The sequence below is a fragment of the Arachis duranensis genome, chromosome 6 (assembly GCF_000817695.3).
Source record: "Arachis duranensis cultivar V14167 chromosome 6, aradu.V14167.gnm2.J7QH, whole genome shotgun sequence".
NCBI classification, from domain to species: domain Eukaryota; kingdom Viridiplantae; phylum Streptophyta; class Magnoliopsida; order Fabales; family Fabaceae; genus Arachis; species Arachis duranensis.
In genome coordinates, this window is record NC_029777.3 from 100,334,239 (window position 1) to 100,347,505 (window position 13,267).

Genomic DNA, 13,267 nt, shown 5'->3' on the forward strand with positions numbered 1-13,267 from the left:
CTAGTTAGAGGATGATTTAACGAGATTAATCCTTGTCAATTCTCATATTGTGGTTAGTGATAGGGATAGAGATCCTTGACCACCAAATCTTGCCACTACCTTTCTAGCCATTAGTTTACCTTCTTGCCATTCATTTTTCATGTTTCTTATCAAAACTCCAAAAATAACTCATAACCAATAACAAGACACTTTATTGCAATTCTTAAGAAGAATGACCCGATGTTTAATATTTCGGTTTATAGATTTTAGGGGTTTGTTATTTGTGACAAACAAATTTTTGTATGAAAAGATTATTGTTGGTTTAGAAACTATACTTGCAACGAGAATTTATTTGTGAATTTCTAAACCGTCAAAAAACCAATCATCAGGCGTGTACCTATCGACGACTCTCCTTCCGAAGACGAAAGAGATCTATGTAGGTGGATCGACGACACACTGTGGATGCCGAGCGGCATAGTGTGAACGGCGATCGGTTGAAAAAAATCAGAAAGACGATGTGAAGAAACGAAAGATGACATTTGAAAAAAATATAAAAAATTTAAAAAATTTAAAATTTAAATTTTAAATTTTAAAATTAAAATTAACTTTTAATTAACTTATTATTTACATTGTTTAAAAAAGGCTTGGCAGTTGGCATTCATTCCACCGTGTTGCAGGAAGCTTCCACCGAAACGAGCAAACAAGTATACATTTTTGCTTTTGACTTTGACCCAAATCTAAAATCAAAAACCCCCTTCAGCGGATCGTCGAGATCCCCACTTTGTTCTTCATTCTTCTCAATGGGACTCCTTCCCTTTGCCTTCGCCGGCACGGCTTTCATCCTAATCGGTGCCCACGAAGCCCTTCAAGCCACCTTCTCCAACCGCAAACAAGATTCCCAATCTCGATCTCAATCCTCTCTCTTCTCCATCTCCGTCTCCATCTTCTCTGCCTTCTTCATCATCAACTCCCTCGTCTCCCTCTTCGACGCACACAACTCAAACGACGCCGTTGGCTCCGTCCTCCAACTCCAGCTCATATCAATCGCCCTCCTTTTCCTCTCTTACTCCCTCCTCTCTCTCTTCACCTTCCCCCTCCCTCTCCCCTCATCATTATTAGAACTCCTTGCTGCCTTCGCCTTCGTCGAAGAGTTCCTCTTGTTCTACCTTCAGAGGAAGGATCCAAGCGGGGTCGAAAACCGTTACTACAGTCTCTTGCTGGTTCCCATCGCTGTATGTGTTTTCTCCACTTTTCTTGAATTGAAGTCTCCGGGCTCCGCTTTCCCCAAATTGGGCCGTGGAATGGGCCTCATCCTTCAGGGCACGTGGATCATTCAGATTGGCCTGGCTTTGTTCTCCGGCTGGGTGGCGCAGGGGTGCTCCCTGCACCAGCTGAGCAGGGGAAACTATACTCTGAGGTGCAAGGGCCACATGGACTACCACAGAGCCAGCGCCCTTGCCACGCTTCAGTTCAACTGCCAACTTGCTCTCATGGTTGTTCTTTCTGTTGGTGCTTATTCGGTAATCTCTGCGAAGAATGGAGGATCTCTAGAATCTTCTTCTGCTGCTGCCAGTTACAGGCCGATTGGTTTTGCTGAGATGCAGCAGTTGGAGAATTCCACGAATTTCACTTTGGATTCTGATGATGATGATGGTGAAGAGAGGCAGAAGGGGACTGTTGTTGAACATGGTAATATGAATGGTCATGGTAGAAGTCATTAACATGGTGGTGATAATCATGGTTTTGTATAGGATCATTATCTTGTTTCATATTGTTAGGAAACAGAGTAAATCAGGGTTCAATAGTTGGTTCTTGTTGATTTCTTGCTATTCTGTATTTTTCTAGTTTTGGCTTGGGATCCATTTGATTTCTTTTATTGGAATGTGAATTTTTTTTCCTCTTGGAGTATATGTGACTCCCCATACTTTTAAGTGGTAATGTTTATAGTTCTTGTGCGTTAAATTAGTGCTGATGAATGCGACAGCATGGGGACTTGGCTAAAGTATTACTTTGTAGCTGTAAAACTCAATCATGGGAATACGGACAATTAGAATTAGAAGCATTTTGAACACTATGAACAATTGGAAGCATTTTGTTTTGCTATTCATATCAGTTAATTTGGATGCTACAAGGGAAATTTTGCGGGGGGCTAAAATCCTTTGCCCTGATAGTGGTTCCTTTTATTATCGCAAGAAAGCTTGAGATGTAGCCTTGTTATCGCAATGGAAATTGTCTCGTTATATAGCAATATTTCTATATTTTTATACGTGTTTTACATATTTTTTAATAGAATGATTAACTACTAACATAATCAATCATATTAAAATTAATTATTAGTATAAATTATATATTTAAATATAAAATAAATGTTAAAAATAAATTAAGTTATAAATATATTTATATATAAACATATAATGGTCGATTTCGTAACTGATTTTATTTACACACAATATTTTTTATAAATATAAGCACAATAAATAATAGATATTAGACATATATGTATAAAGAGAAGTGTTACTTCAACAAAAAATAATTTTATGACTGAGAACAGACAGAAAATTATCCAATCACACATTCTGTAAAGCAAATTACTTTTCTACTCTCACTCTATGCAAAGCAAAGATTTGTTCTTTTTCTCCCACTTCTTATCGACAAACTTACAAATCCAAGTTCTAACGTGTCTTCCAATGCAAAATCAGGACACACAATCTCGTCTCTGTTTTTACTTTTTAGTGGTTCGCTTTGTGCTGGTAGCAACACAATTGTCTATACTGAAGATTAACGATGAGGTTGAATTTGATTTGTTTATGAAGCTTGTGGTAGGCTTAAAGAAGGGGGGTTAAATCTATGCCTTCCTTTTTAGTTGCTGTTATAACTTTTTAAAATAAAATTTTTAATTCTGATTCTGTTTGTACTCAGCGGTAAAAATTTATGAGACAATTTATTTTTGTCTCATGAATATCAGAAAACAGAACACAGAAGAGAAGAGAAAAACTAACACTAGCATATATCCTGATTCGGTTGCCTTGTGCTATGCAACCTACGTCCAGTCTCTTCCACAACAATGGAGGAATTTCCACTATAGTTAAAAGTATTACATACACTAATTTTATACTCAAGTTCTAATCTAACTTGACATTGGCTATGCTAACACCTAACTATTCACTCTTAGTGCTAACCCAACTAAGAAAAGGATACCTAACAGGTACAAGATACGAGACACTTAACCAACCTAAAGAAATCAGAAAATAACTCTAGACTTTTCTCTCAAGTGTATCACTCAGCCTTTTTTCACTCATGGCTTTTACTTGAGCTTTCTAACAGTACCTTTTCTCACAAGAAATTACAGAAAAATAAACTTAGAAAAGTACATTACAATCTGTAAAACATGAAGGAGATTGACTTCATCAACAGCCTCTTAGCCATGTGCATAACCAGATTCGCAGATTCGCAAACCTCAGATTGAGTTCTTCAGTGTTGACCGGATGCTTCTTTGAAAGAAAGCATTATCCAAGTAGAGAAACTTTTCTTCAGAACACAACTCACAAACTCTGGTTTTCTCTCCTTACTTCTGAATGAGCAGAAAGTTTTCTTTTAACTCCTTGCATGTTGCTGGGTTCTTCTTCTGAACTCAACACCTTGAGCCTTGAGTTTCACCAACCCACAGATTCACTTTTTCTCCTTAAACATCAAAGTAGGACCTTTGCTTCTGACTTCTCCAACTTGACCGAAAACTATGAAGAAGTAACCGAAATTGTCTTCCAATGTTCAACCAAATCTGAACCATAGAGATGCAACTTGGTCCCCAAGAATCTCTTGTGACCATGGATTTGTAGCAGTGAAGAACAGAGATCAACTTTCCTTTGTATCCCATTTCGGACCGAGCAGAGAGTTGGAAGGAAGAGAAGAAACTTTGATGCATGCAAGAGGAAATGGGTTACCTTTAACCTTTTCTTAAGCTAGATTTGGTTTGAACTTGTTGAAATGACATCTGCCTTTCAAGCTTAATTTCTCTTTCTTACTTCTTTGGTGATTTGCTTAGGAAGGAAGCTCTCTCTCTTTCTCTTTCTTAATTTTCTGAAGCTCTGATTTGACTATGACAAAAGAGAGGGGAACGTTGCTTTGGTTGGAGCAAGATGGAGAGAATTAAAATTAAGCTGGGTTTGGTTCGGGTATTCATTTGAGCAACCCATTTGACTTCTTTCTTTTCTTTTTCTTGGGCTTCTATTTTTGTTTTCAGCCCACCATTCTTTTCTATTTGTTTTTCATTCCATTTGGGCTATGAAATTGGATTTTTGGCCTGCAACAATAAATAATTAGTAATATGCAAATATAATTAATCAACACTAATTATTTATTTTACCCAAAAATAATGTTTGTCATCACTAATTAATTTAGTTAATTTCTTAACTCAACAATCTCCCCCTTGATGACAAACATGATTTAAGCAATAAGAAAAAGGAATGATTTTGAGTAAGGTTTAGAAACTCCCTTTGATTTTTATCATTTACTTTTATGTTGCTCCCTCTTTCCTTTTCAAAATTAGCTTTCCCTGGATTTATGCTCTTTTCTTCTTTTCTGTTTATATATGCTTATATGGAACCAAACAGATGCTATATACTAACCAAAAATACAGCAAACAGTGATAGTTTTGATGGCTAAAATAGAGCCTTAACACAACAGGGTTAGGGTCAAGATAGCAACATATCATACAGCAAGTTTTCAACCTCATTCACAACAGTTCACAATATTTGCAAACATTTGCAAATCAAGATTATTAAAATATGCAACAGTCAAACAAAATCCACAAAAAACATTAATCAAAAGCAACTTCAGTCAATTTAGCATTTAGCATTCCAGCTATTGCACCTATTACTCCCCCTTTTGTCATCAAGGGTGGATAATAAGCAAGGTCAACAAAATCATCATTATAAATTCTGCAAGGAAATGTTAGATCATAGTTCAAAGTTCTAACTAAAATAACAAAAGTGCAGCGGTATTTAGAGTTATTACAGTCATCCAAGATAAAAATAGTTCAATAGTAGCAAAAGAAGCATATTTCATGAGATAAAAAGAGAGCAGCAGTAGCAGTTTTTTATGAGACAAATCATAGGCATCAGAACTATTCTCCTTTGAGTCAGCTTCCTCTTTAACATCAGTGACAGGGTCTTCATCCTTTTGAAGGTTATCAATAAAAGTCATGAATACAGCCACTCTATCCCTTGATTTCTTTAGGAAATTCTCATGCTTGCTGGCTAGCTTCCTTTGTTCCTTGCTCATGGCAATCATATGATTGGATTGGGAGACAAACTCCTGAACAACATCTTTGATTACATTCAGCAAAGACGATTTCTTTCCAGTAGATATGGATGTGCCCTCAGTAGAGAGAGAAGGAGATTTCTCAGGAACAAAGACATCATCTTCATCATCTAAGACCACCCGTTCAGATTGAGTAGGTCCTTTGGGCTGTTTCACTGAACCACCCCCTTTTAGGTATGAATGTCTATTTTGATATTTCTCATTGGTCAAGTCAACACCAAAATACTCAAATATGCAAGTTAGAAACATGCCATAAGGAAGTGCTTTGTCCTTTTCACTTCTAACAGAATCAAACATATATCTAACCATCAAGTATGCAAATGAAATTTCAGTTTTAGTGAGAAGGGCATATAAAACAAGAGTATCAGTGTAGGAAACTCTTTGATATGAACCACTTTTAGGGAGAATGATGTGGTTGATAATACGGTGCAACTGAGCACGTTCATATCCTAGGGCTTTGTGAGTGGGTGTAATGCCATCAATTAAAGAAACATGTTCATAAATATGAGCCAATGCATCATGGTAAGAAATTCCAACACCTTCATCCCACTTAACCGAAGTGTAAGCACAAGGACCAACGTCAGTATACTTCAAAGCATCACTGATAGTTTCATTGTTTAAAACTATGTCTCGGCTCTTTACATATGAGTGTGCAGTGCCTTCATGATAAGTCATGTTGGCATAAAATTCTTTGACCAATAAGGGATAAACAGGCGTTTTGATGTCAAAAAGATGATTTCAGTCTAGAAAAATCAAGTTATCAACAAATGGAAAACCTTTTCTTTTCAAAGATTGCAAATCAGCTAGAAAAGATGGACACAGGGTACGATACTTGATAACCCCATCATAGAAGTCATGATTCATGACAGATTTGAATCTATAGGGATTATAGTTCGAATGAGAGGTCAAAAAATGAGCTTTGTGATCAAAAGGTCCAATGTCTGGTTCTTTAACAGTTTTGAGAGGGACTCGAGTTTTACCTCGTTGAGAGCGCACATGAACCGACCTGGATTTGGGTTGTGTTGGTTCGGGAACTGGTTCTTCAACCACCGGACGTTTGCCTTTGGAGGAGCTTGGCTTTGAAGAACTAGGTTTTGAGGAGCCTGGTTTGGAAGGCGTCGTTTTTGGTGGTGGCATCGGCTTGGCAAGGGCTGGGAATCATGGCGTGGGCTTGGTCCGCGCCATAGGAGCAGTGCGAGGAGGAGAGGTAGGAGGAGAAGGTGAGGGAGTGAAAGCAGGGTCTTGAGAGCGAGTTGATGGTCTAGGATATCCTGGAAGCTTATGGATCTTTTCATGCGGTTCTCTTTTAGCAATAACTTTCTTCCCCATTTGGTTAGATTTAGGCTTTTGAGGGAAGAGAAGTAGTAGAGTGAGTGGGAAGAAACCGAAGGATTTGAGGAGAAGTTATGGAGGGAAGAGAGGGAGTGTTGGTAACCGTACCCAAAAGAAACTTTCTCAAACTATGCAACTGCATCACCACTGATTTGACTAGAAAAGACATGACCTCATAAAAGAAGGATTTGATTTGATTTTAAAAATAAAAAGGAATTTAATTTTAAATTTTGAAACCCTTTTGGACCAAAATTCAATAAGTGAAAGCCCTTTCAAAAAAAGACACACAATTCAACAAGAATATCAACAAAAAAGTGTAACATTCATATTTGGGCCCAGAGGTGGTTGGTTTTAAGGAAACACATTGGACCACTCTAAAACTAATTTTTGAGGTTGGCCCAAATCATTTTTCACTTGAAATAAGCCCAGATCACGCTGATTAAGGGGAACGTTCTTCTTCTGTCCAGAATTGTCTCATACCTATTTATGAGACAAAAAAGCTCCAACAAACATATTAGCAATTTTCAAACAATGGATCATAGCTCAAAATTCCAAGACTAGTTCTAAGCATGCAGAATCTGTCCTCATGCAGGGGTTTAGTGAAAATGTCTGCCAATTGCTCTTCTGATTTAACAAATTGAATGCTAATATCCCCTTTTTGAATATGTTCTCTTATTGAGTGAAATTTCACTTCAATATGCTTGGTTCTAGAGTGCAAAATTGAATTTTTAGAAATATTAATGGCACTCATATTATCACACAGTAAGGGGATATTTTCAGCATTTAATTTGTAATCGGCAAGCTGAGTTTTTAACCATAAAAGCTGAGAACAACAAGAAGAAGCAGCTATATACTCAACCTCTGCAATGGATAAGGCCACTGTTGGTTACTTCTTGCTTGACCAAACATTTAAGGACTTTCCAAGGAAACAACATAGGCTTGAAGTGCTCCTTCTATCAACTCTATCACCAGCAAAATCTACATCACAATAACCAACTGAAGAAAAATCATCAATCTTAGGATACTAAAGACCAAAATTGGATGTGCCATGAACATATCTAATGATCTTTTTAACTACTAAAAGATGTGATTCTTTAGGTTTGGATTGGAACCTTGAACACAATCCAACACTTTGCACAATGTAGAGTCTAGAGGAAGTTAAGTACATAAGAGAACCAATCATTCCTCTATACCTAGTCTCATCTACATATTTCTCAGTTTCTCCCTTATCTAATTTAGAATTAGGGTGCATGGGAGTTCCCATGGGTTTGGCATTTTCCATACCAAATTTCTTAACGAATTCCTTGGCATACTTCTCTTGATGAATGAAAATACTATTTTCAGTTTGTTTAATTTGCAGCCCAAGAAAAAAATTAAGTTCACACATCATACCATATCAAATTCACTTGTCATAAGTTTTCTAAATTCAGAACAAAGGGATTCATTGGCTGATCCAAAAATAATGTCATCAACATATATTTGGACTAAAATAAAAGAATCATTAGAATTCTTGATAAATAGAGTTGTGTCTGTGGTGCCTCTTTGAAAACCAATTTTCAAAAGAAAAGAGCTAAGTCTCTCACACCAAGCTCTAAAAGCTTGTCTTAAACCATAGAGAGATTTAGATAATTTGAAAACATGATCAGAATGCTCTTTATTTTCAAAACCAGGTGGCTGCTCCACATACACTTCTCTACCTATCACACCATTCAGAAATGCACATTTCACATCCATTTGATATAATTTAAAACCACAAAATGTAGCATAAGCTAAGAGAAGTGTTATTGCTTCCATTCGGACAACAGGGGCAAATGATTCATCAAAGTCTATTCCTTCTTCTTGGTCATATCCTTTTGCCACCAACCTTGCTTTGTTTCTTGCAATGTTGCCATCTTCTCCTAACTTGTTCCGAAATATCCACTTGGTGCCGGTCACTTTCTTTCCACTTGGCCTTGGAACCAAAGTCCACACTTGGTTCTTCTCAAACTCAATAAGCTCATCCTCCATTGCTTTAACCCAAGAAGGGTCACTAAGGGCTTCCTTGACATTTTGAAGCTCTATTTGTGAAAGAAGGGCAATGTTTGATCCTTCATTTGTCTTTCTAGTGGAAGACCGAGTTTGCACTCCATGAGTTGTGTCCCAACGACAAATTCCTCAGGATAATTCTTCAAGAATCTCCATTCACGAGGTCTGGTGGACTTGGAGGCAGATTCAGTCACCAAGGGATTCTGGGTACTGTTGGTTTCAGGATTTTCTTCAGATTCATGAGACAAAATGGAATTATCTCTCGAATTTTCAGCAGCTGCAACATCTGGTTCAGCTAGTACAGAATTTTCATTTTCTTTATTCTGAGCAGTTTCATTGTTCTTTTGAACTTGATTCTCTGCATCACAATCTTCCAAAATACTTTGCACTAAGTTAGTATCACAAAATGTAACATGTATGGACTCTTCAATAATTCTAGCATCTTGATGATAAACCCTATATGCTTTACTAGTTGTGGAATATCCTACAAACAAACACTCATACGCCTTTGGATCAAATTTACCCAAATTATTCACGTTATTTAAAACAAAATATTTGCATCCAAAGATGTGTAAGTAGTCTAAGTTTGGTGGATAGCCTTTCCAAAGTTCATAAGGAGTTTTCTTCAAAAATTTCCTTATGATTGTTCTATTCAAAATGTGGCAAGCCGTGTTAACTGCTTCAGCCCAAAGGAATTTTGGAATATTACTCTCACAAAGCATAGCTCTTGTCATCTCTTGTATGCTTCTATTTCTTCTTTCCACAACACCATTTTGTTGTGGTGTCCTTGGATAAGAGAAGTTGTGAGATATTCCAAATTTCTCACAAAAGGATTCAAATAAATTGTTTTCAAATTCAGTTCCATGATCACTTCTTATAGAAGAGATTTTTAAATCCTTTTCATTTTGAATTTTCTTGCAAAAAGGTTCAAAGGCCGAAAATGCTTCATTTTTGTGTGCAAGAAATAAAACCCAACCAAAACTAGTATAGTCATCCACAATCACTAAACCATAATGTTTACCACCTAAGCTTTGAGTTCTTGTTGGACCAAATAAATCAATGTGTAGCAACTCAAGTGGTCTTTTAGTAGAGATGTCTTCCTTAGGTTTAAAAGAACTTTTTGTTTATTTTCCCATTTGGCAAGCATCACATGTGACGTCTTTGTCAAATTTTATCAAAAGAAGACCTCTTACTAATTCTTTTTTTATAAGTTTGTTTATTTGAAACATACTTGCATGGCCCAATCTCTTGTGCCATAACCACTTTTCAGATACTTTAGAGTGAAAACAAGCTACATTTTGATCCTTTAGCTCATTAAGAGTAAGTCCATACACATTATTAAAACGCTTGGCAACAAAAAGCACTTCATTTGTTTTCTCATCAATAACACAGCATTCAAGTCTTTTGAAAATCACTAAATATCCTAAATCACACAGCTGACTTATGCTCAAAAGATTGTGTTTCAAGCCACATACCAAAAACACATCATCAATAAAAGTAGATTGTTCATTACCTACTTTTCCAACAGCAATGATTTTACCTTTACCATCATCTCCAAAGGTCACAAAACCTCCATCATACTTGTTTAGATTGATGAAATAAGTTGACCTTCCAGTCATGTGCCTTGAGCATCCACTATCCATGTACCACATGTCCTTTTTGTTTTTGGATGATAGGCAAATCTGTATGAAGAGTTTCAAGCAGCCTTAGGTATCCAAATTAATTTGGATCCTTTGAAGTTAATCCATCTTGGTTGCCCAAGTGCATTGAAATCACAAACAACATTGTAAATTTTATTTTCTACAACTCTCTTTTCAATGAAACATTGTGCATATGAGTGACCAAATTTCTTGCAATTTACACTATGATTTTCTGATGTGTATCGCTGAAATTGAGGTGAGTTGCTTTGTTGAAAATGATAGAAAGGTTGAAATTTTCTGGTTTTTGGAGGAGGTGCATTTCTTTTGACGAATTGATTTTTATTAAAATTGTTCCTCTATGTAAAAATATTTTCACCAAATTTTTTTTGAACTTTTGGACTTTTCGAATATGAGGTTTTGTTGTAAAAGAGTGGTTTCTTGAAAGCAACCTCATTTTTCGAAATATACCCCAAACCTGGTCTATTTGAACTAGGTTCGGTTCTTGGTGAAGGTTCAGTTTCACTTGTGTATACTTCATCAAATTTTTCTTCAACTATTGGAACATGTCCAAGACCAGATTTGATTGGTGTGAATTTAATATTTGATGAAGAAGCCACAAATTTTATAGATGAATCATTAAAAACTACATCTTCCTTGGCTATATAACCTAAACCAGATTTTTCAAATAATGGTCTTTGGCTTACAAGTAATTTGTCCAAGTTACTAGAACTTTGAGCAAATTTTGCTAAGTCACCATTCAGCCTTTTAATCATATCATTTAATCTTTTATTTTCAGCAATTAACTCATGAGAAGGATCCACAATGTGCTTTCCTTTTAGTTTTTCCAGTTCAGATTTTAGAAATCTGTTTTCTTCAATAATGTCCAAAACACATTCAGTTTCCTTCACTTTTTCTTTTAAAAAATCATTTTCAGCTCTTAACACATCTCTTTCAAATTTGCACTCATTGTACTTGTCAAGCAGTTTTGATGTGTTTGAAGTGAGATCATCAATAATAGCATGTAAATCATCCATAGACAAGTCAAAGTAATTTACCTCATCAAAGTTATTATTTCCAGCCATGAGACAGTCTTTGTCTTCACCTTCAGAATCTTCTTCCTCATTTGAGTCGTTCTCAAGATCCTCGTAAGCTGCCATGAGCACTCTTTTCCTTTCTTTCTTGCCTTTGTCCTCCTTCTTGAGCTTTGGACAGTTTAGCTTGAAGTGTCCAGCCTCCTTGCAATGATGACAAGTCACCTTGCTTAAGTCCATCTTGTGTTCCTTTGAGCTTGAACCCTTGTACTTGCCCTTGTTCTTCATCATCCTTCTAAATCTCCTAGCAAAAAATAAGAGTTCATCATCTGAAATACCATCACTAGACTCACTCTCTTTTGGTTCTATTTTTGACTTAAGGGCTATTCCCTTTTTCTTTGAGTCGGTGTTTGTGTGTGTGGTTTCATAGGCAAGGAGTTTTTCTCTCAGCTCATCATAGGTTATGGGGCTTAGGTTGTTGCTCTCGGTTAGGACAGTGGCGGTGGTTTTCCATTCTTTTGTGAGGCTTCTAAGGAGTTTTCTCACCAAGGTTTGTTCTGCATAGTTTGTACCCATAGCATCAAGGTTGTTGATTATGATTGAGAATCTCTCAAACGCTTCATCAATGCTTTCTCCATCCTTCATGTTGAACATCTTGTACTCTTTTCGCAGCATATCAATCCTCGTTTCTTTGACTTGTTTAATGCCTTCGTGTGTAACCTGGAGTTTTTCCCAGATTTCTTTGGCTGTCTTGCATCTAGACACCTTCCGGTACTCTTCAAAGCTGATAGCACAATGAAGAAGATTGATTGCTTTTGCATTCAGCTCCATCTTCTTCTTGTCATCTTCATTCCATTCAGCTTCTTCTTTTGGAGTCACCACTCCATCAGCACTTGTTTTTGTTGGGATCTTTGGACCGTTCACAACGATCTTCCATATGTTGTAGTCAATGGATTGGATGAAGATCCTTATCCTTTCTTTCCAGTAGGCATAGTTTTTCCCATTGAAAAAAGGTGGCCGTTTGTTGGACTGGCCTTCAGTGAGGGTGTAGGCAACTGTGGTTGTGCCCAAGTTGTCCGCCATTGGATCTTTGCTCCAAGCTGTTAGGCTTGATTCTTGAGACCTTAGCTCTTGATACCAATTGAAGGTTGTGGTAGGCTTAGAGAAGGGGAGTTGAATCTATGCCTTCCTTTTCAGTTGCTGTTATAACCTTTTAAAACAAAACTTTCAATTCTGATTCTGTTTGTACTCAGCAGCGGAAATTTATGAGACAATTTATTTTTGTCTTATGAATATCAGAAAACAAAAACAGCAGAGAAGAGAAAAGCTAACACCAGCATATATCCTGGTTCGGTTGCCTTGTACTATGCAACCTACGTCCAGTCTCCTCCACAACAATGGACGAATTTTCACTATAGTTAAAAGTATTACATACACCAATTTCACACTCAAGTTCTAACCTAATTTGACATTGGCTATGCTAACACCTAACTATTCACTCTTAGTACTAACCCAACTAAGAAAGGGATACCTAACAGGTACAAAATACAAGACACTTAACCAACCTAAAGAAATCAGAAAATAACTCTAGGCTTTTCTCTCAAGTGTATCACTCAGCCTTTTTCCACTCATGGCTTTTACTTGAGCTTTCTTATAGTGCCTTTTCTCACAAAAAATTACAGAAAGATAAACTTAGAAAAGTACATCACAATCTGTAAAACATGAAGGAAATTGACTTCATCAACAGCCCCTTAGCTATGTGCATAACCAGATTCGCAAACCTCAGATTGAGTTCTTCAGTGTTGGCCGAATGCTTCTTTGAAAGAAAGCATTATCCAAGTAGAGAAACTTTTCTTCAGAACACAACTCACAAACTCTGGTTTTCTCTCCTTACTTCTGAATGAGCAGAAAGTCTTCTTTTAACTCCTTGCATGTTGATGG

At 36.7% G+C, this 13,267-nt stretch overlaps 1 protein-coding gene across 1 annotated transcript; it reads left to right on the forward strand.

Moving 5' to 3' along the window:
• Positions 1-640: 640 nt before the first annotated feature.
• LOC107495078 (uncharacterized) lies at positions 641-2,082 on the forward strand. Its single transcript, XM_016116148.3, has one exon. The coding sequence runs from the start codon at positions 780-782 to the stop codon at positions 1,698-1,700; it is 921 nt and encodes a 306-aa protein (XP_015971634.1). The 5' UTR covers positions 641-779; the 3' UTR covers positions 1,701-2,082.
• The last annotated feature ends 11,185 nt before the right edge of the window (positions 2,083-13,267 follow it).

Bases quoted from the DNA above. Each gene is read 5' to 3' on its own strand.
- LOC107495078 (XM_016116148.3), top strand. From the start codon at position 780: ATGGGACTCCTTCCCTTTGCCTTCGCCGGCACGGCTTTCATCCTAATC.